The 23,036-nt window shown below is 43.3% G+C and overlaps 1 protein-coding gene across 1 annotated transcript; it reads left to right on the top strand.

Moving 5' to 3' along the window:
• Nucleotides 1-917: 917 nt before the first annotated feature.
• Nucleotides 918-19,532, top strand: foxk2b (forkhead box K2b). The gene is made up of 9 exons (XM_083976722.1): nucleotides 918-1,462; nucleotides 7,798-7,992; nucleotides 9,645-9,798; nucleotides 10,901-11,047; nucleotides 11,766-11,959; nucleotides 12,776-12,978; nucleotides 14,009-14,254; nucleotides 15,411-15,611; nucleotides 17,681-19,532. Exons 1-9 carry the CDS (start codon nucleotides 1,143-1,145, stop codon nucleotides 17,893-17,895), a joined length of 1,875 nt encoding a protein of 624 aa, XP_083832848.1. The 5' UTR covers nucleotides 918-1,142; the 3' UTR covers nucleotides 17,896-19,532.
• Nucleotides 19,533-23,036: the final 3,504 nt, after the last annotated feature.

Genomic DNA, 23,036 nt, shown 5'->3' with positions numbered 1-23,036 from the left:
CGCCTGATCATGACTTCACACCCTGTCACAGAGGTGTTATTTATCTGATAGAGAGAGGCCTTGAGCTGCTTCACGCGCGCGCACGTGCTCGCGCGGCCACACTACTTCCCCCCACAGACAGTGTTTACAAACAAGTGGCCTACAGATGGCAGGGTCACTCACCCTGGTGATAACACAGCCCGCAGCGGACCAACAGCTCAGGATTATGGGAAATAAAATACAAACTGCAGCACTTTTCCTCCAGGGGGTGGGGGGGTGGGGGGGAAACGTGGTGCAGGCAGGTGTGTCAAAGCAACAAGATTTGTTTGCACTGATTACAGATGTGTGACGATGATAATAATTTAAAAGATCGCTATATAACCTCATCTTTTTACAAACTCACAAGATGCTGCAAAGGGGGCGAGGCGGAAACCCAGGCATGGATTCCGTAGTGGAAGAGGGACACTAACATGCCCCGTGGCTTTTCACCGCTGCGACGTGGAGATTGAGGTGGAGGCTGAATCCTACCAGCTGCTTCAGTACACACGATCGATTCTTTCATTGGATTCATTATTATTACATGCTACCGAGGCCTGATTATAGATTATTGAGTATCTACCGGTGGGGGGGTTGATTATTTTTACGACTCATTGCACGTGTAAAAAATGGTCGGTCCACTCCCTTCCTGTGCGGTTTGAATCACATCGCGCCGCCTCTTCCGTGCCGCCGAGCAAGCAAGCATATGCGCGTACTGTGGCTGCTACACACCAACCGACCTTGAATCTGTCCTCGGATTAATTCTGGCCTGTGATTGGTCGGCGCGTCGCGGCCGTAGCGGCGTTCTCTCCTCTGATTGGCTGCGGCGCCTTGTCACTCAAGCCAAATCCGCCTCCTGCTCCGTTCGGTTGGATCTCTCCGCTACCCTTTCTCTCGGCGGTGGGTCGGAGGAGCCGCTGTCCCTGGCCTCGCATGTTCCCCTCTAAATACCCGTTTTGAATTTGATGCCCCTCTTGTAGATTCGCTCCATTTACACGCCTCTGAAGGGCCGCAAGTTGGGCATCCGTACACTGGTGTCTTATCTTATTTACCACCCCCCACCCCCCCAGCATTTAAGCGTTTAAGAGACTTTTATCCCCCCCCCCACCATCCTCCTTCTCCAAAACATGGCCGTGGTGAGCGGATCGTCTGGGCCGGTTGCCCGGCTCGAGGGCCGTGAATTCGAATACATGATGAAGAAGCGCTCGGTGACCATCGGCCGGAACTCGTCGCAGGGCTCCGTGGACGTGAGCATGGGCCACTCGAGCTTCATTTCGCGCAGGCATCTGGAGATATTCACCGCCAGCGACGATGGGACCGGCGGCGGCGGCGGTGGCGGCGGCGGCGGCAGCGGCGATTTCTACCTGAGGTGTCTCGGCAAAAACGGGGTGTTTGTAGACGGTGTGTTCCTCCGACGGGGCGCCCCTCCTCTGCAGCTACCACGAATGTAAGTTTCCCCTTCACCTCGTTGTTTGGTTGAGCATGTGGATGCGACGCTAGCAGCTAAAAGTCAACGCTAAACAGTTAACAACAACACACTGATGGGGCTGTGTGTGTTGTGTTGGTTGGTTGGCTAGCAAGCAAGCAAGCAGGGGACGATGCGAGGACCACGTGTTTGTTTTAGCCTGCTAGCTAGAGAGAAAAGAAACTCCGCATCCTGTTCCCAGAGCCCTTTTCTTTCTTTCTTTGTTGACATTCTTGTTAGCAACGGTGTTAATTAGCCCGCCTGCCCCTGCCTTCATCTTCCCACATTGCCTCCCGTGGTTAACGAAGCGTTAGCCGCATTCCTGAGCTGGAGCTAGTGGTGAGCTAAGACAACTCGGCTAGCTCACAACTGTTGGGTAGCACACACACACTGTTGTTGCTATTGTGTGTGTATGTGGTGTCTTTTTCTTTCTTTCTTTCTTTGATACATGTTTTTCTCAAATCACATGTACAACCACTTAGAAAGTTAATGCATGCGTCGTTGTGATACTGTAAACATTTACCACTGTGGTCAGTAGTAGTTGTGAAGTTGTGAATGGAGCTCCTCTCCGACCCCTAAACGTAAACAAACCAACCAGCCCGTCCCCGCCCTGCCTGCTCACAACAGCAGCAGCAGAGCTTGGGGAGGGGAGGGGGGGACTTTGGCCTCAATACAAGTTAGCCAAAGTCATGCAACCTGTTGTATTTAAACATTGATTGATCAATATTAACTATTTTTTTACTCGAGTTTGAGTTTGAGCGTTAGACACAGTGGCATGATGCAAAAGGTTTGGCACCGCCTGGACACAAATTTCTTTGAATGTGAAGTGGAAGGTGAGTTGATCTCCAAAAGGGCATTAAGTTATAGATGACACATTACATTTACTTTTTAAACAATATATATTACAGGGCTCCAGACTGCTCCTAAATGGGGACATTTTGCTCATAAAATTTGAGAGGGTGCAAGGGAATTTTTCGCCTGCATAAGCCATGTGCAACCAGTAAATTTGCAGTGTTGTTGTGCTGTTTTTCTTTGAAATATGGGACAGACAACTTAAAAATGAAGAATCTATCATTACAGGTGACAGGCCAATGTTTCATGAATGAAACGGACATGTGAATATTTGCTTTGCAAGTCAATTTATTGTGTGCACCCCAAAACATTTGTTTTTTTTCATCATTTATATTTTCAAAATGACAGAAAAGGAAAAGGTTTGGGCACCCTGCATAGTTAGTACAGTGTGTAAATAGCTTGACTGATACCTTTGTCAAATTTATCTAAGAGCTCAACACTCCTGAGTTTCCCATTCTTTTGTAGGCTGCTGCTTTGTTTCCCTTTTTTCACTGTAGACAACCAAAATAAAACACTGATATTGCTTAAAATATTGCAAAAGAGTGTTTATCATGTTTAACTTTCTAACTTTTGGAGATCATTTCATCTTCCACTTGCTTAACTGTTCACATTAACAGACATTTTGACCAGGAATGCCCAAACTTTTGCATGATGCCACTGTAGGTTGAGTTGATCGTTTAATAATATGATCATTTACTGAGAGAGTTTGGTTGAGCTGCTGCAAGGAGGAAGTTTCTGAGCTATGTTGTGCAGGTTGCAGCCTGCAACCCAGTGCCAGTGTTCACTTCTGTGATTGTCGATCACTGTGTGTGCTGTTGTGAAATCTGCTGCTTTCCAAAACATTTATTATCGCGCATAGGAATCTGCCCTGATCTGTGTGTGTGTTTAACGTTCCCAATGAGTTGGAAGAAGTCAGCTCTTGTACTCCAAACGTCCAAACGTCATGTCCTGCTTGAGTTTGGATGTAGGTAGGCCATGTTTGAATGGCTGATACTGATAGTAAGAAGATATGAAGTACTGAACTGAACAGGTAATTTCATCAATGGAAAAGTAATCAAAGGCAGTTCTGATAATCTTTGGGTTAAGACTGATCAATTCAACAAAAAAAAGGAAGAAAAACAAACATGTTGCATTTATATAACAAGGATGAGACTGAAAACAAGCCTGGTATTATCCTTGACACTTTTATATCTGTGTCATATTATCCCTATTCTCTTAAAATATCCAATGAACTAAACTAAAACAAAACAGTAGATTGTTATTCATTTTAAAAATAATAATCAAATAAAATAAGAGAAGAGCAAAGCTGTCCTTTTTTTTTTTTTACAGAATTGAAACTACAAACCACAATAGGATGCTTGTGTTTGACACAAAAATAAACTAAACCACCATGTTTACATTTCAATGAGACAGGTTTGTTTGGTGAATAAATTGGAACCACTTTTGTTTCAGCCAAAAACCCAAAGTGTCCTGTCATGTGGAGAAACCTACCAGCCTCTGACTGCCAACCCTGGCCATACTCCCCAGTCTGCTCTCAGCTATTGTGCAATCCTTCAATGTGAAACCACTTTTCTTTTTCTTTTTTTGTACTGCACAATGAACAGTCTTGTTTTGACTTGATGCAATTTCTAAATTGGCTTTTTGCACAGAAAAATAAATTCTCTTTTAGTGAGGTTGATGTTTCTGCACTCCATAACACCCGATCCATTTCATTATGTAAGCAACCCAACGCTAGGAAGAAGCAGCAGCAGCAGCGGCGGCGGTTTCACATTCTCATATTGATCAGGCCGCCTGCCAATAAAGAGCTTTTAATCAGCAGCGCTCTTTATTACACCCTGAGACACTTCTCCTGAGCGTGGGCTCACACACACACACACACACACACGACACGCTGGCTGCACTGTAATTCCTGAGCCAGAGGAGGAGACGTCCTAAACGACCCTCAGCTTCTCCGGGTGCAGCTGAAGGAGCAGATTGACAGCATGAGAGAACTCGCAAGAGCCGCGGCCCAGGGGACAGGTCGGTTGTATTCCAGGGATTCCTGTTTGGTGATGTAAACACAGCGAACAGAGAGGAACATCTCTCCCTCCCTCTCTCCCTCCCTCCCCCTTGTCTCTCCCACACCCACAAATTCCCCTCCCGAGTTGGTGCCCTTCCTGTCTTGCTGTCTTCTTTTGTTTACATTCTCTCTCTTGTTTTTGTTTTTTTGCAGTGCGGGAGGGGGGAGGGGGGTATGGGTGAGAATCAAGTGAAAGTTTTCACTTGAATAAGCTTTGTTTGTTGCTGTTCCAACAGCTTAGCAGCAGCATAGCAACTGTGCATCTGTGTTTTGGGTGTTTAGGCCCTGTTATTCGCACAAGAGCAAAATGGGGTCGATAAAGAGGTTAGTGTGAGAATACATGCATGTAGACCGGGAGGGAGGGGGTTGTTCAGTAACACAAACACAAAGCAATGAGCCTCAGAAAGATGATAAAAAAAAATCTTTAAATTGTGAATTAAGTGTTGAAACATTCAGTGGATGGTAGAGCAGAGTGTTGACGAGAAACTTTCAGTGGAACAGTTGGAAGTAACATGTGCTTCATAAAACTTGTCGATAAGATGTTGAGAGGCTTTCCTACCTCAAGACTGGTTTTTAGAAACAAATATATCATGTGCTCCTTATTGTCTCACTTAAACACATACAGTCTGAAATATTTTCTCTCAGAAAAAAGTGCACACTCAATTTTTAACAACAAAACATAACAAAAACAATAATGCAACATCAGTATGAAAAACATTTTTTGGATTCATTCTCTAGATCAATTTACCAAAACAAATCATTAGTTTTGTTTATATATTCTTCAAATGTAAGTGTTGTTTTGATACCTGACATGAAACTCTCCCTGAATCATATTAAACTGAGATACAGAGAGATTTTCATCCAGCGTGCAGACAGAGCTCTGATAAATGTGAGTACCAGTATAAATAAGGCAGTGTGATGCTTTTCTTTGTTATCATACCGTATTATATTATTTCACAAAACATCCTGTTTTATTTTTGCAGCGTCACTGCTGTCACCTTTTCACTTTTCCCACGGAAACGACTTCAACAATGAATTGATTAAAGGTTGAATAATCATTTTAACTGGAAAGACTTCAGGTTTTGTGGCGACGGTCGGATGAAATCATCATCAGATCTGGGAAAATTTGCATCACATCATAGATTAATTGACGATCAATGATCTCTACTTGCGTGATCATATAGACCAGGGACGGTTTGAAGGAATGAGCTCGTTGCAGTGGTTTTCAGGGAAGAATTGGGGATTAATTATGACTAAGTCCAAACCCACGCACTGCACACACTCTGAACCCTCAGGAATTATTAGGAGCTGCCCACGTTATATAACATAAATGATATATAATATTATGTCTATAGCTTAATAGTGTCTCTAATGTTTAACAGGCAGCTTGTGTTTGGGTTGGTATTAATATTTGAGCTGGAGAAGATGAAACACGGGGCAGAACAAACAGGAGCTGTGTTGTCTTTGATGTTTTATTATTTATCGTTATATTTAGATATCACTGTCCCCACTCTGTCAGTCAGACACATTCGCTCCGGCGTTTATTTAAAGATCCTCCAGAACTTGATCAGAAAGGCAAAGAAGTCTCTCCAATGCCCACCCACCCCGCCTCACCCCACCTCACCCCTCAAAGGGTGCTCCGAGGTGCCCATGCATAATGAAAGTGTCTCCCCCTCTCTCACCAGTCTGGCTCCAGGAAGTGTTTGAGTCTCCTCCTGTGAGCAGTAAGGCTAATTTGAGATGTAAGTGTCAGGGATACGGTTCTCTCAGCAGATGCCAGCTCTGTGAGAGCCTGGCAAAAAAGGAAAAAAGAAAGAACACACACACACACACACACACACAAACACACTGCTGTGCCTGGCACTTGTTAACTAAATGAAAAGCAATGTGTGCCCGGCCCGCTCTGTCTCCAGGGTGTCGGACAGCCTGATCCTGAACACTGATTTTTAAAGAGTTCCTTCTATTCACTGATCTCGTCTGTGACTGTAGAAGATTTCGCATTAACAGTTTCCCTTCATCAGTCTTTCACTCTTCACCCTCCAAACCAACAGCAAGTCTGTTTTTTTTATCAAATCCAAAATACTTTAATCACCAGAATCCCACTTCTCATCTCCCTCAGTTTGTGATTACTGCATCCATGTAGTTTTATTTCTCAAGCAGAAGTGAAGGAGATGGGTTTTTTTAAGGGACAAGAAAAAAAAACATTACTGCTGTTTTAACTGAAAAAGAAAAAATAAACACCAGAGGCTCAAATATGGCGCATTAAATCGTATTGTCTTAGTTAAAGATGCTGAAGTCCCAGTCATATGTAACCTCAGGAGATGAGATGGTTTTGAATGAATGAGAATAAAGTCTAATTTCAGTGAACACAATGCATATGGACCAACCCTAAACCACATGGTGAAGTGATATGAATCACATTTCCTTGTTGAGATGTTGTCAAAGTATCAGTTTACGGTTCAGACACCTTCACCACCTCAACCTATAACTGCCAGATCAGCTCTCTCACTTCTTTATTTAGTGTTTTTTTCTAGTTTACTGAGAATCTGTACCGCAGTATGTGCAATAAAAAAATTATAAACTCAGTGGATCAGAATTCAATTCTATGCTGCAACATGGCAGACGAGTCCGGATCCTGCAATGTGTTGAAATGTCCAGGAGGAAGTGGAGAAATAAGTGGTATATTCATATCACAGATGGATAAGATAACTTGTTATGGCATCAACTATTGATTAACGTCGCTCTGAATGACTCTGCTTAAAGTTTGGTATGCGTCATGCTGTCTGTGTAATGTCAGTAAAATACCCACGGATGTATCTTATAGCTCATTGCCACTTGTTTAATTTGCTAATATGCTGACGAACAGTCGAACCCGCACAGAGATAAAACACAAATCAGAAAGTATTATCATAGTTTAGTTTGAATTCTATTTCTTCAAGTGTACAGATATATCAATCAGTGCTCTAACGACACATTTTCACCTGAGGTATGCTGCTGTTGTTATTGTTAACGCTGTGCTGAGGGGACACGTCTTTATATTTTCGGCTCGGTCTAAATCAGGCGTCTCCACCTCTGAGGCGACAGCTCCCTCTGAAAATAAGCACGAATCCGAGATAGCTCCGGTCTGAACTTCAGTCTCCTGCAGGTTAGCAACGCTTCATCGAGCCGTTGCATCAGTATTCAAATTTAATTAACTTACACATTGTCTCTGTCGGCTAATTAAAGTCGGGCGGAGAAATCATCAAACTGCAGCAGAGCGCGTTCTCAAGTTCTCACTGATGTGATTTGCCTTTGTAATGATGTTTTTAATCAGCTGCAGAAATTAAACATGCAGTGTTTATTTAATTTTTTATTATTATAATTTTCCCTAAATCTTGTCTGTGTTTTCTTTTTCTTTTTTTTGCAGGTGCACGTTCAGGTTCCCCAGCACAAACATCAAGATCACGTTCACAGCTCTGTCCACTGGGAAGAAGGTGAAGCGTGAAGCTCCAGAGTCGCCAGTGAAGCCGGTGCAGCCCCAGATCTCCCCCCTCACCATCAACATTCCAGACAACATCGCTCACCTCATGAGCCCCCTGCCATCGCCCACTGGCACCATCAGGTACCCCCACCCCCCACCCCACCGGAAAGCGATGCATTCACTGAACCTCAGGGATCAGCAAAGGGAAAAACTCACATGATCAAAAAGAACAATCTCACAAACTAGAGTTGATTGTGGAGTTTTTTTGTTCATTTTTGTGCTTTCATGCATAAAAACAGGTTACTGTAAATTAGTTAAGTAATTTTTTGTTTAGGGCTCGACATTTGTTATCAAAGCATTTATCAGAAATAACTTATCGCCCACTGGCATCATCAGGTCATCAAGCTGAGGGTCGTCTAGGACGTCTCCTCCTCGGGCTCCTGGAAAACGATGCATTCACTGACCCCCAGGAATCAGCAAAGGGGAAAAACTCACAAAAGAACAATCTCAAAAACACGGGTTGATTGTAGTTTTTTTGTTTTTATTCATTCATTTTGTGCTTTCATGCATCAAAGAGAAAAATTTTTTGCACATCGATATATCTGACAGAGGTACATAGGAGAGGGACAAGTAGATCTGCAAATGTATAAAATGTACAGACACTGTGACACTTGCACAAAACAATTTAATGGTTGCAACGTTTCAGTCTTGTGACCTTCTTCAGGCAACAGTTTGCGCTGAGGAGAAGCGATCTTAAGTTGCAACCATTAAATAGTTTTGTGTGCAAGTATTACAGTGTGTGAGAGTGTATATTTTATACATTTGTGCTCTAATGCATAAAAACAAGTTGCTGTAATTTAGTTAAGTAACTTTGTTTATGTCTTGTTAGATAATGTGAGACATTTAGTACCAATAAAGCATTTAAAATAACTCAAAGTAACTTAACCTCTCACAGGGACACACAGAGGTCTAAGTTGAGCACTTTTTCTCCACGAGTGTCATAAGCCTATAGTTTTCCACTCCCAGTTTAGTGCCGGGCGTTAAGAAAAGTCACGCCCACGGTCCACCCCAGCCTGGGTTGACCTTGAGGTGTCAGCTGACCTTGACGTGGCCTCTGTGTGGTGATCAGCTTAGGCTTAGGTCACTGACTGACTGACTGGCTCAGAGAGGGAGGCAGCTCCACCTCAGAGTCTTAGATCCGCTCAACCCCTGATCTCGGCCAGATGGCTGGAAAAAAAACGACCAAGTCTCCCCCACTGTGTTGGTTAAAATGATCAAATGTGTGTACACTTTACAAACAGGAGGTTACGAAAGAAGCGGCAGGTGCTGTACGTGTGAGAATCTGCTTGTTTGGTTTGCCAACACACTGCGCTCTGAACAGATATGAAAATCGTGCTTTACATAGGAAGCCTCTTCATCCTCCTGGTTATTCAGCCTATTTTACTGGATAATCGCTCTTGATTAAAGTTTTGAACGTACATGCACTTGCTTGCTTTAGGCTTCGGGGATCCTAAAGCGACTGCAGTGTGTTTCCACACAATCTGGGAGGTAGGGCGATTTGCATAGATGTCAGCCAAAAGCCTGCCACTGCAGCACAGACTGCGGATGAGCCGAGCCAGGGAACGCAAGCGCGCCCCTTCTGGGAAATGCCACACTCGTTATAGTTCAGGTTTTAAGCACTTAATCCAACCTATATGTGGTTGTTTATTTCTTGATTGGGTGTGTGAATCATATTTACACTAGGTGTCATGGCAGCTGACGGTGGTGTTGTTGTGGTTGTTGTCTCCCTGCAGCGCTGCTAACTCGTGCCCCTCCAGCCCGCGGGGCGCAGGCTCTTCAGGCTACAGGATGGGAGGTCGTATGGTCAGCTCTGCGGAGCTGCAGCTCATGAACGACAACTCCCAGCCTGAGAACGACAAAGACGCCTCCGGAGGGGACAGTCCCAAGGTGAGGCTCACGCTGCTTTAAGCTCGCTTTCATTCAGTGATTCATCGCTGCTCGTCTCCGGGGCCCCCACGCTGTTCACAGTAAATCCATAAATGATCACAAACATGTCAGACACAGACGCAGCACTTTCTGTTTACACTCTTCACACTCAACGTTTCTCAATTTCACATTATTGGAAATAGGTTGATCTCACCTGTTGTACAATTAAGTGGAAATGTAAAAGTTTTTTTTTTAAACTTTATATAGAATAGAAGCATTATTGTCATTGTATCAGATACAACGGAAGAGGAGATGCTACTCCTAATGTTGCATAAACACGAAATGCATATACATAAATATAGAATTAATAAATAGCAGCAGTCATCTCATCCATACATCACACATACAGTATATAACAATCCATAGTGCAATTTGGCATCAGCTGCCATATTACAGTGCATATATTCAACATCCAGCAAAACACTACTATACACTGTGAATTTACGCTGGTTATTTACTTAATATAAGCCACATTTTGGTTCAGTGACAAAAAAAAAACATAATTTTTGACATTTTCTCTTCAAAAAAGCCGTTTCATCTTAACAATCCTGACTGGGTGGTTATATATTTATTGCACCGGTTATTATGAAGCTAATTAGACTAAATGGAAGTTTATTTTGCAGAAACCTGAAATAGTTTATTTTTTCAAGTGTAAAATGCTGCAGTCAGTTTGAATCATATTTACAAAATGTTGAATCTATTTCTATGTTTTATGAAAAATTTAAAAGCCAGCATCTCTCTCAAATGATCAAACCTAGCGTGAAAAGGCCAAATATTCAGTGAGTCTTTTTTTTTTTAAACCCACATTGAATTAAATATTTGAAGTAACGTATGATGTAAACAGACTGCACAATTGCACACGCCAGACTGCAGAGATCAAAACCCTCTCACCACAGATTTCCTTCCTTTTCTTTTCTTTTCTTTCCTTCCTCTCTTTTCCTTTAAGCAATACATACAACCAAACGACAAGAAAACCTTTGTTCTACTTTTTCATGTCTTTTTTGTTTTTGTTTTTGTTTTTGCTGTGTGATTGATGAGATCTTTGTTCCTTTCTGCTCCACAGGACGACTCCAAACCTCCGTACTCCTATGCACAGCTGATCGTCCAGGCCATCACACTGGCTCAGGACAAGCAGCTCACACTAAACGGAATCTACAATCACATCACAAAGAACTATCCTTACTACAGGACTGCAGACAAGGGCTGGCAGGTGAGCGTCGCCCTCGTCCTCATCTCACACAGCAGGGAATTATTAAAAGCCTGTTTTTTTTTTGTTTGTTTTTTATTTCACACCTCATCTGGAAAAGTCTTACAAACATATTTACATTAGCTACAGTGTGTGTGAAAACCGAGTCACCCCGAGGAAGCTACTTAAAGCTCATACTGTAGTAGGGGGCCCAATTCCTCACAGACACACTAACACAAAAGACATTAAATACAGTAACACACTATAGGTTGGACACACAACAGACATTCCCAGCTTTCAGATGCAACTTTGTGTGTGAGGGGGAAAAAAACAAGTAAAGACACAACAGTTAAGGGGCAGGATACAACAAATTACCCGCTTGTATACATGAGAAATCAATCAGACATACATTGACAATAGTTGTTTTTTAGGTTTTTCTTAGAGATTGAAATACAGCGTGACATTTTTAGAGTGTCATCGAGCTTGTTCCAAATCTGTCGTCCTCTACACACAACACTGAAACTGGTGCATTTTAGCTTTTGCCTTTTCCCTGTAATGAGGTATTTGTTTCTAGTGTTGTAGGTGTGCAGAGGTAGACAGATTTGGAACGAGGTCACATAATTTATGATTAAGTTTGTGCACAACTTGATACATCATCTCAGCGTTTTTGGAGGTAATTATTATAATCAGTACGTTTTTTTTGTTTTGACGTCCTCTTGCCCCCCCCCGGCCGTTTCTGCAGAACTCGATCCGTCACAATCTGTCTTTGAACCGCTATTTCATCAAAGTGGCGCGGTCGCAGGAGGAACCGGGCAAAGGCTCGTTCTGGAGGATAGACCCGTCCTCGGAGAGCAAGCTGATCGAGCAGGCCTTCAGGAAACGAAGGCCCCGGGGCGTCCCCTGCTTCAGGACCCCACACGGACCCCTCTCCTCCAGGTCTGAATCACACACACACACACACACTGGTGCTTAGATTCATAAGGAGAATCAAAGCGGTTTATACACTGGCTGTAAATGTGCAGCTCCACATGAGTCATAAAACAAGCTGCTGACATTTTACAGCCACATCCACAGTCACACCTACAGCTTTACGTGTCGCTGTGTCTCGCTGTGAATGTTTGTTTGTTATGGTTCTTCACATAAACTTGAAACATGTTATCATATCACCATTGGCTGCAGTGTGTGGCTCTTTTATTAAACATGTTTAATTAAAGCAGAAGTAAGTGATATATTTGTGTTAATATAAGTCTTAAATAGTTATATCTTCCGACAGCAATCACTTACATAGAGTGTTTGGACCGAAACACGGGTCTCTCAGTCACTCTGCTCTGCTCTGAGCCGAAGAGAAAACATTTATCGTATCCTACAGTTTTTATCCAATGAGGAGAGAGAACGGCATGCAGGGCTGTGTGTGCAGCCAAGGGACGCCGTGAATGCGGTGACGTAGGGACGAGGACTGTTATGATGCGTTCAAGGCAACTCGTAACTCGTGATTTTCCGACCTGTGAAGTCATACCAGTTCGATACGAGTTCACGGGTCGGAAGTTACGAGTGGCCGTTATAGTGACTTTCACTGGTAAAACAGGTCGGAAAAACACGAGTGGGTTGCCTGGAACGCTACAAAGTTGTAAGTTGTGACTTGAAGCTGTAATTTACGGTTTCAAAAGCCTGCCTGGAACGCAGCATTAGCCAAAACGACCGGATCGCTTACTTCTGCTTTAACATCAGTTTTCACCCTGACTCGTCCTTTAGGAGTGCACCGGCGTCTCCCAATCACTCGGGGGTGCTCTCGGCTCACTCCAGCGGCGTCCAGACCCCAGACAGCCTATCACGAGAGGGCTCCCCGGTTCCCCTGGAGATGGACACCTCCTCCGTTCCCGCCCCGGCCGCCACCACAGCAGTCCAGCCCAAACTGGCAGTCATCCAGGAAGCACGCTTTGCACAAAACACACCAGGTAGGAGAGACGACGACCACCACCACCACCATCATCATCATCACTCGCTCTTCACAGGAAGTCAGAGTTCAGGTGTAAAAGCGTGCGTATGCAACCACAACGTGTCGGTGGGTTTTTACTGTAAAACTATAAAAGGGTTGTTAAATTTATTGTCTCTCACTTTACTGTTGTTTGACTTCTTTATCATCTCCAGTTAAAACAGTTACAGACCTTGAACCGACGGCAGCGTCACATGTGAAAAACTTAATTGGATGCTGCCAGCACTTAAAGGGACAGTTCAACACTTTGGCAAATTATTATTATTTCCATAATCCCTGTAGTCATAGGAGTAGGTTTATTACCTTTAATTATCGGTGCATGTTGTTTTGAGATCAGCGGGGCAGAGACGTGAGCTGCTCAGTGAAGACAATGGAGGTGAATGGTCCCTCATCAAACTCATCAAATACACAATCCAACAACTCCAAAACGCTCTGGTGGACAAGCTGTGACCTGCACATTCACCACGCTATGAAATAATCATGTAACATTGAGAGACAGAGTTGTTTTAGAGGCAAATGCAGCCAGATAGTTCTGAGTATTTGCTCAGTGTGTCGTAATGATTACATTTCGGCAAATTCCCCTATTGCCATAATAATAATGTTACATGATTATTTCATAATGTGGTGAATGTGCAGGTCACAACTTGTCCACCAGAGCGTTTTGGAGTTGTTGGATTGTGTATTTGATGAGTTTTGAGGGACAGGGGACCTGTACCGTTCACCTCCATCGTGTTCACTGAGCAGCTCACGTCTCTGCCTCATGGATCTCAGAACAACATGCACCGATAATTAAAGGTAATGAACCTACTGCTACGACTATAGGGATTATGGCAATGTTGAACTATCCCTTAAAATGTTTGTCTGTATCTTTTCCCTGAACGCCTACCACACCTTGTTTACTTCTCATCTCCTTCACACGGCTTTGTTAACTATCAGAAGTTAGTTCCTCCGTCCTTCCGTCTAACTGTCCCCGTGTTGCCGCCCCGCTCCAGGCTCGCCTGTCAACAACCAGCCGGTACTCATAGCAGTCCAGCGCCAGTTACCTCACACCACCATCAAGCCGGTGACCTACACCATGGCCTCCCCGGTGAGCACCAGCGCCTCCCAGCCCGCTGTCCAGACTGTCCACGTCCTGCAGCAGATCCCGGCGAGTTCGCTCAGCTCCGCCGTCATCGCCCAGCCAGCCACCATCATCAAGAGCGAGCCGCTGGAGAACGGAGAGCACACGGAGATCAAAGGTGAGACGAGGGAACCCGATGTCGTCGCCTCGACCATAGATATTTTTATTTATTTTATTTTAATGTTTATTTTGCAGGGACGATACATACAACATTGTCACAAAGAATGAAAAATGCGATGCATACAAGACGTCTAGCTTCAGCTAATTTGCAGTCTTTGTCCCTGGTCAGGCTAAAGAAGGATAAAAGATACTGAATACAATAAGTGCAATAATACATATACAGTGAATAATACAGTGAATAGTTATCATGAATAAATAAACATAGCTACAAAATTTAGATTAAGAAATTGCACAAGTTAAATACATTAAACATTAATAAAATAGTATAGTATAGTATGTATATAGTATACACATAGATGCCGCTTCTGACGCTGCTGTCCATTGAAACGATACGTCAACACAGCCGCCATCTTGGGCCGGGGGAAGCCGTGTCTACTTACTGTATTAGTCAACAGAGGCAGAGGTCAATATCAACCATTAAAATCGCCATAACTCACTGAATGTTCAACCAATTTTCAAGCCGTTTGGTTTATTATAAATGTCAGACATATATTTATGATACAACAACAACATTTTTTTTATAATTTTTATTTTTTTGTATATATTAAACATGCACTTACAGACTCAGACACACACCCACATGTATACATACTAGGGGTGGGAGAAAAAATCGATTCACATAAGTATTGCAATATTTTTTTTGACGATTTTTAAATCGATTTTTATTTTCAAAAAACGATTTTTTTTTTATATTGTGCAATGTGTATTTGTTTGCCTTTTCTACATACAGAGAGTCCAGGTTTTGAAAAGGTGTTAATAATGCAGACTAAAAATCGAGAAAATCGGCAATATCGTAGAATCGCAATTTAAATCTAATCGGCATCCATAAAATCATAGAAGAATTGAATCGGGAGAAAAGCATATCGTCCCAGCCCTAATACATACAGTACATTGAAATTTGTTCTACAAGGTTTTGACTGGTTCTAACTGCTTGTCAGACGTATATACTGTCAGAAACCCCGTCCCAAGATGGCGGCCGTGTTGACGTGCCTGACAAGCCCGAATGCGGCATCTACGTGAATACATCTATGGCCTCAACACCATAGTTTTGTCACTTAATCACTGAATCCCTCGTTTCTGTTTTTTCCTCTCAGTCAAAGTGGAGACGGTGCCCACCATCACCTCTATAGGCGGCTCCAGTCGGATCATCCAGAGCACCCAGTCGGCCACGCCCCTGCAGACTGTTACCATAGTGCAGCAGGCCCCCTTAGGTCAGCACCAGCTGCCCATCAAGGCCATCACGCAGAACGGCACCCACAGCATCACCACTGCCATCCAGGGACCCGTCAGCTCAGGTGAGACCCACAGGAAGGAACAGTATGGGATGTTTTTTAGTGTAAATAAATAAACGCTCCATCGGAGAAAGAAGTGGATCAATAAAATATACCAGAGCTTTCAGATGAATCAGGATGTTGCTTTTTTTTATTATTAGGAGAAACTGAAGTTCATGTTGTGCTTCAGGGCTTTTCAGAGAGAGTCTGTAAATCTTCAATGAGGGGGAAGAAATCAAAACACAGAGCAGAGATGTTGGAAGCTCCAGTGAGCAGATTAAACCCAGACTGAGTGTTTAACATCAACACTGGAGGACCTGAAGAGGAAGAAACACAGTGCGTGTGGGGCGGTTGTAAATTCAAAATACATTAAAGGAGAATTCTGGTCATTTTCTAAGTAACGCTCTACAGCTCTAGGTCACCGAGTGCGACCATAGGAAAAAAATCAGAGAAAACTATGTGCAGACCGGACCTAGCTCTCCTCCTGCTAGCTGCACTACACTGCAGTTAAACAGCAACGTAATGGGGGCGGTTCTTCTAACTGCGACTTTGGCCTCTATATAATGCTCAAAATATCACTACAAATGCTTTGCAACATTCACCAGCTCCTTACCACACAACACAGAGTGTGCATAACTCTGTTAATATGAGAGATCAGTGTTAACAGTAAGTTTTTATCATGTAGCTCTGTTTACTCTAGCTTCCTGGGTAGACCGTACTAGTCGACTGTCGAGCTCGGGACTGTTTCCATATCATCAAAGACAAAAACGCAAGGAAAACATGGATTTAGCAGGGGAGAAAATGATTTTGGATGAGGAAAAAAAGCAGTTATTTTCATATTGATGCTTTTTTTCCCATCCAAAAGCATGTGTAGTGATATTTTGAGCATTATATAGAGGCCAAAGTCACAGTTAGAAGAACTGCCCCCATTACTTCGCTGTTTAACTGCAGTGTAGCACAGCTAGCAGGAGGAGAGCTAGGTCGGGTCTGCACATCATTTTCTTAGATTTTTTCCTATGGTTGCACTCGGGGACCTAGAGCTGTAGAGCGTTACTTAGAAAATGACCAGAATTCTCCTTTAAGGTGTTGGAGATATTCATTCCAGTCAACATTTGATTTTCATTACAACTTCTCTGCAGCAAACAATCATTTTTGTTTGTTCAGCTGGTTATTTTCTCGCCGTTGGGTCCATGAAACATCACAAAATGATTTTTATAAATTTGTAAAGTCTAAAGTCATGTCTTTTTGAACAACAGTCTGAAAGCAGAGGTCTTAAATTTCTTGCAGAGTTTCTGCTATATACATTTAGCTGTGGCAGCCCGCCGCTCTTTAATTATCACTGCCACATCTTAAAATAACCGTGGAAAGGAAACACTGTCTTGTTATAAAAGATCAACACAAACTGGAAGTTTCTCAGGAAAAAAAAAATAGTTTTAAAGAGTGCGTTTACGTAGTAGGCATCCGGTAAAATGAAGATGCATCATAGAGACACTAAAGTTAGAATGAACAATGTCTCAAAGCTGTTGCAGATGGGAAGCTAAACACTTTTACCTGATGTTTAAACCTGATCAGCTTATGTTTGAATCCACTGAGAACGCATGTGGACGAACTTTTCTCCGCCTCCAGCCGGGCTGAACTGGTAGAGTTTTTTTTGTCCATCATCCTTAGTCAGCTGATGAAACATGCACCACAGAGATGAGATGTCTGCCGAGGAAGACGCATGCGTGATGGATTCATCACATTAACGCGTCGCGCCGCTGTTGGCAGATTAATTAAGAAGTAATTGATGAATGGACCAGACTGGTTGAGCTGGAGGTTGTTGTGGTTTCTAATGACTGGTGTCGTTACAGGGGATAAGTAACCACACCACAGATCTGACAGTTATGTTTATGTTGAACAATAAACACACACTCTCTTCCTCTTCTGAATTAAAGTCTTTATTATCTCGCTCTCTCGGAGCCAAACCACACTTCCCACAGGCCAGCTGCTTCCAGATGTTGGTTAACCGCCGTCTGACAGTGAAATATTTCCTCCGCTAACTCGCCCCCTTCCTCTTCTTCCTCCTCCTTCTCCTCCTTCCTTCTTCTTCTCAGCTACAGCTGTGGCGAGCCCCCTCCACCTGCTGGCGGCCCACGCCTCGGCCTCGGCCTCCCTCCCCACCAAGCGCCAGAACGGGGACCAGGCAGTGATGGCGATGGCGGCGAGCGAACAGCCGGACGCCAAGCGCTTCAAATCAGAAGAGGAAGCGACCCCGGTCACAGCAGACTCGGACTCGCCGGCAGCTAACAACCAAGGCGGCCACAACTAGTCTGTACAACCACATAACACCACCACACAACCCCCCTCCCCACCCCCAACTCCACCACCACCACTACTTTCTCCTCCCTCCTGTCTTCGCCCCCTCCTCCCTCCCCCTCCGCTCCGTCGTTTGTTTTGTTTCTCCTCTTTCTACCACTGACTCCAGAGGTGCCAAACGGAGAGGATTCTTTTCATTTTCAGTTTGGGTTTTCTGTTCAAGAGCATCGAAAGAAGAGAGAAAAAATAATAAAGTCCACCCCTTTAAAGACTGGAACGTGGGTTGAGAACAAAATAAAAACGGGACAAAGAAGAAGAACCTGTGAGCCACTGAAACAGGAGAGTGACTAAAAAAAAAAAAAAACCAAGACCACAGGAAGCCTTAACAACAATTAACCCTTAAAAAGAGCTGACTTTTGACCTCATGCGGGTCCAGCGGGGAGACTCAGCTCAGTGCTGGACGCCACCTTTCTGTCGCATCTACCTCAGAGCAGATAGGAGACTCCGGCAGCCAGCAAGACGACACGACGACGACATCCTCCCCTACCCCCCTCACTCCCTCACTCCTCCTCCTCCCGAAACCAGGATCCGTCGTTGGCACGAGTGACGAGCCAAAAATAAGAAGAAAAAAGAAAAGAAAGAAAGAAATGAGCGTCCAAACGGTTAAAGAAAGAAAAATAACGGTCAACGCATCCAGAAAGGGATCAACTCGGAGCCAATATTCCTGAAAACTCTGGCAGCTAGCCTCTCACAATACTGACCTTCCTTTATATCGCAGCTGTACGTAGATATACGCAGTATTTTGTTGTTCAAAATGTGGAGCATAGGATTTTTTTTTTTTTTTAAATGTATTTTCACTTACCTAGATAAGTAATAATTTAATTAAAGGAAGAGTACAGAAGGGTGAGGTCGGTGACATTTCGGTGAATAAGTTTAGAAATCTCACTTTTTTTCTTTTTTTTTTAAGTGGACTTCTGTTTTTCTGTTCAGTGAAACAGTGTAATAGTTTTCGTAATATTTTACTCCCCCCCCCCCCCCCCCCCCCCTCTCCTTCCAAACTACCCCCACCCCTCGTTCTGACATATCCATAAGAAATTGCTTCGTTATACCTACATATTTTAATACTTGCACAGATAACCGATATAAGCATATGAAATCTCCATGTGTAGTTCCAGATGTTGACCTTGCATGTATCCGACTGAGAAGTTGTTAACTGTAAATTGAACAGAGGTTAAAAAAAAAGAAAAAAAAGACCCGCTTTGTCCAAAACCAGAACCTGCACTTGATTAAATGTTTGTGTTTTCATTTCCCTCCTCCTCCCTCGTTTTTTGTTTTTTTTCTTTCTTATTTTTTTTCAGTATCTCTCCGATCCTCCTCCTCTTCCTCCTCCTTGTTCCTCCCAGCTGTGTTGATGTTGTGGTGTTGGCAGACCGACCCCCTCCTCCCGCCACCCATTCCCCACACACACACACACACATGCAAACACACACACCCTCCTCCTCACCTCCTTCTCTTTTTTGCTTGATTATTTTACTCTGCTCTGGCGACCTGGTGAGTCTGTTTTCTGATTGTACACGTTCCAAACAATAGTAAAAGGAGAGAAAAAAGAAAAAAAAAACGATGTTTGTTCTGCTTCAGTGGAGAAATGCTTTTTTTTAATAAATTAATTTAAAGCCCTTTTTTTTCTGTACCTGTGTGCGTGTGTGTTGCTTTCACTTTGTTCCACTGGGGGGCAGCAGAGGAAAGATGTTCAGGTTGCTCAGGGTGTGTGGGGGGTAAAAAAAAAAAAAAAGCAGCAGATTAACTTTGTCCTTTCACACAAGATGGCTGCATTAAGGCAAGAGTGCACACGCTCAATAAAAACACTTCAATGTGTAATTAATTTAATTTGTTTATAATGGAGAGAGATCACGTCACACAAATACCACACAAATGTCATTTTATTGTGTTTTTCCATATCGTCAGTGTCTGAAGAGGAAATGTGCACTTCCAGTTTTGGTGTTTTGAAAGAAACTCTTCACCACCTCTCCTACTTCCATATTAAACTACATAAACCAATTGAAAAGGCATTGGATTACTTCAAAACAAGATGAAATCACAACACTTGTTCCCTTTCTTGGCAGTGTGCGGTGACACATTATTTTTCATTGGACAGCGTCAGTGTTAAATTAGCCGCACTATCTCTCTTCCATATTTGACAGCAGCAGGTGTATGATACAGACTGGACTCTGTGTTGGTTTTTTTTTTTGTCAATTTCAATTTAAAACTGGCACAAATACACTCCCCCTGTATTTCCCTCCCACGGTTTGCAAGCTGCTGAGCCGCTGCGCTGATTCCCTCTTCATTAGATTATAAAGCCATTAGAGGCTTATGAAAGCTGTGCTGTTGTTCTGATGTGTTTTTGGATAAACAAACGCCCGGCGACACTGAAACAATTATCCAGTTTGCACCCTGCAGAGCTCCCTTGCATTCCTGCTTTGTGTCGGAGGAGCTAAATAAAGCTGCTGTGTCGGAGGTGTTTCCTCACTTTGCCAAACACAGAAAGCCGCTCGAATATTCAGTTAACAAAGCAGCGAGCAGATGTGCTGAGGTACAGACCTTCAGACTGTTATCATGACACTCAGCAGCAGCGTTATTAACCTTGACGGATGCTGAATGCATCCAGGATTTAGTGTGAAAATGAAGATTTAATTCCCTGTTTTACTTCAACATCATATGGTTCAGTGAAAAAGAAGTGAAAGGTGGCTGAAGTTTGAGCCTTTGACAGTAGCACATTGACAGCGGTGAAGAGATGCTGCACAATACAAACTAACAGGATACTTTGCTGACAGACAGACAAACAGGTTGTTAACACCTCCTGTGCACCTCTGGCTGTTTACATTCTCAGGTGAACAGCTGAACTGTGGCCATATGTGTGTTGTATTTTTAGTTGCTTATCTGCATCACAAGATAAAGATTTCACAAGATGGTGTGATGGTTTTACATTTTTCTACATATTCTAACACAAGATTAGTTTCAGTGTTAGTGTGTGTTGTGTCAAAGAAATAAATACGTTTTTTTTTTTTAATAGCAGAAGATGTTCAGTGGTGATTCATGCAGCAGCTCTCAGACCATTTGTTATGGCTGCATTAGTTTTAGACGTTGAAGTCCATCTGTGCCGAGCAGCTCCACTTCCGTCTTGCGACTACAAATTTGGATTTAATATTAAACAAGAAGAAAAAGCTTTCAGTGTCTTCAATGAAGTTATTTGTCAGGTCGTCAAACCTCTGGAGATGACTAATGGGCCAAACCTAAAGGGATAGTTCAACATTTTGGCAAATTGGCCCATTGCCATAAGCCCTATAGTCATAGCAGTAGGTTTGTTACCTTTAATTGTCGGTGCAAGTTATTTTTAGAACGGTGGAGCATCAAACTAATCAAATACACAATCCAACAACTCCAAAACGCTCTGGTGGACAAGTTGTGACCTGCACATTCACCACGCTATGAGATAATAACAGAACGTTACAAGACAGAGTTGTTTTAGAGGTAAATTCATGCAAAACCGCTGATGCGCGTTACCTTCGGGGGCAGTTTTTCAGCAAACAGTCTCTGCATTTACCTCTAAAACAACTCCGTCTCGTAACGTTCTGCTATTATCTCATAGCGTGGTGAATGTGCAGGTCACAACTTGTCCACCAGAGCGTTTTGGAGTTGGATTGTGTATTTGATGAGTTTAATGAGGGAAACCAAGAAATCCCATGAGCCTCCGTAGCGTAGCTCTGAGCAGCTCACGGCTCTGCTCCGCCGTTCTAAAAACACCCTGCACCGACAATTAAAGGTAACGAACCTACTGCTAAAACTATAGGGATTATGGCAATGGGCCAATTTGCCAAAATGTTGAACTATCCCTTTAGCCACCTTTTCAACCCTTAGCTATGCATTTATATCTGTTACCAAGACAACAAAGCCCTGGATACAACTGGATCCTACAGGGGTTCTAGCAAAATGAAACCTCTGTGGACCAACATGTGGCCAGTTCCTTATTGGCCCACATATTTTTTTCCAGATGTGGGCAGATGTGGCTGCCTGTTATTATCTGGTAGTAGTGACCAACAGGCAGAAGATTTTCACATTCACTCCAAGTATGTGGTCTATAAGTATGTGCCAGCCAGGGTTTTTTCTTTCTTTCTGCATAGCAACAAATGACCAATATGGAAGTTGAGTAGTTGAGAAGTCAGCAACTCACTTTTTCCAGTAAAAAATTGAAGGTAGTTTTTCAAAAATGTGTAAAGATGTGATGATTTAGCAGCAGGTTCATTCTCCACCTGCAGATATGACCCAGACTTTCTAAGAAAAATGAAAAAAGCAAGGCGCTAGTTTGTCGAATTAATGATGAGTCTCTAACCTCGTTGCTCCAGACTGCAGAGCTGCTCTGAATGCAGACAAACACACAATCTGTGGGATCTATCTGTGCTTTAAATATTCAGCAGCACACACCAAACGCTCCAACATAGACACACACAGCGCACTGACAGACACAAGGTGACGAGCAGTGGGAAGGAAGCAGCAGCGGCATTTAAAACACCGGGGGTGTGGGGGGGAAATTGGCACTATGAACACATTTATGTCGCCTCCAGCCGGCTGTGTAGGTGGACTCTCCATAGAAACCAGGGGCTTGTTGCAACTAGATGTATTGAATGTTGATACTGCAGAAGCTGGAGGAGCTTATAGCGAGATGATAAGGAGAAAACCATCTGCCAAAATCAGCAAAAACCCTCCCCTCTGCGTGATTTGTGTTCATTAAAACGCTTCTCAGAATTACCCCCTCTTTCGTTCTCTCAAACAAAGATCCAATCATAAGAGCTCATCTAAAACTGGGGCCTGATGTCTTTTATTAACTGGTCTCTCAGGTCATGAGGTTGCTTGCCGTTTGTCTTCCCTGAGGAAAACTATTCCAGGACTCTAATCCTCTGATAATATCTCTGTCTCTGCATGTTAAAGCTGCTGCTTCCACGAGGAGCTGCGGCGAATCTTCACCATATGAACAACAGCGGGGATCAGAGGACAACGTGAGAGGCCATAAAAAGACAAACCTCTCCTCCAGAGTGGCTGAATGAATGGATGAGAAAGAGAGCGAGTGAGTGAATTAATGAAAGTGCAAGTCCTGATCGT

This window comes from Trachurus trachurus (assembly GCF_905171665.1).
Source record: "Trachurus trachurus genome assembly, chromosome: 8".
NCBI lineage: Eukaryota > Metazoa > Chordata > Actinopteri > Carangiformes > Carangidae > Trachurus > Trachurus trachurus.
This window is presented reverse-complemented; position numbering and strand designations above follow the sequence as displayed.

Excerpts from the sequence above, each read along its gene's own strand:
- foxk2b (XM_083976722.1), top strand. The coding sequence starts at position 1,143 with ATGGCCGTGGTGAGCGGATCGTCTGGGCCGGTTGCCCGGCTCGAGGGC. Across the intron at positions 1,463-7,797 it reads CCTCTGCAGCTACCACGAAT|GTGCACGTTCAGGTTCCCCA; the intron begins GTAAGTTTCCCC and ends TTTTTTTTGCAG. Across the intron at positions 9,799-10,900 it reads CCGGAGGGGACAGTCCCAAG|GACGACTCCAAACCTCCGTA; the intron begins GTGAGGCTCACG and ends TCTGCTCCACAG.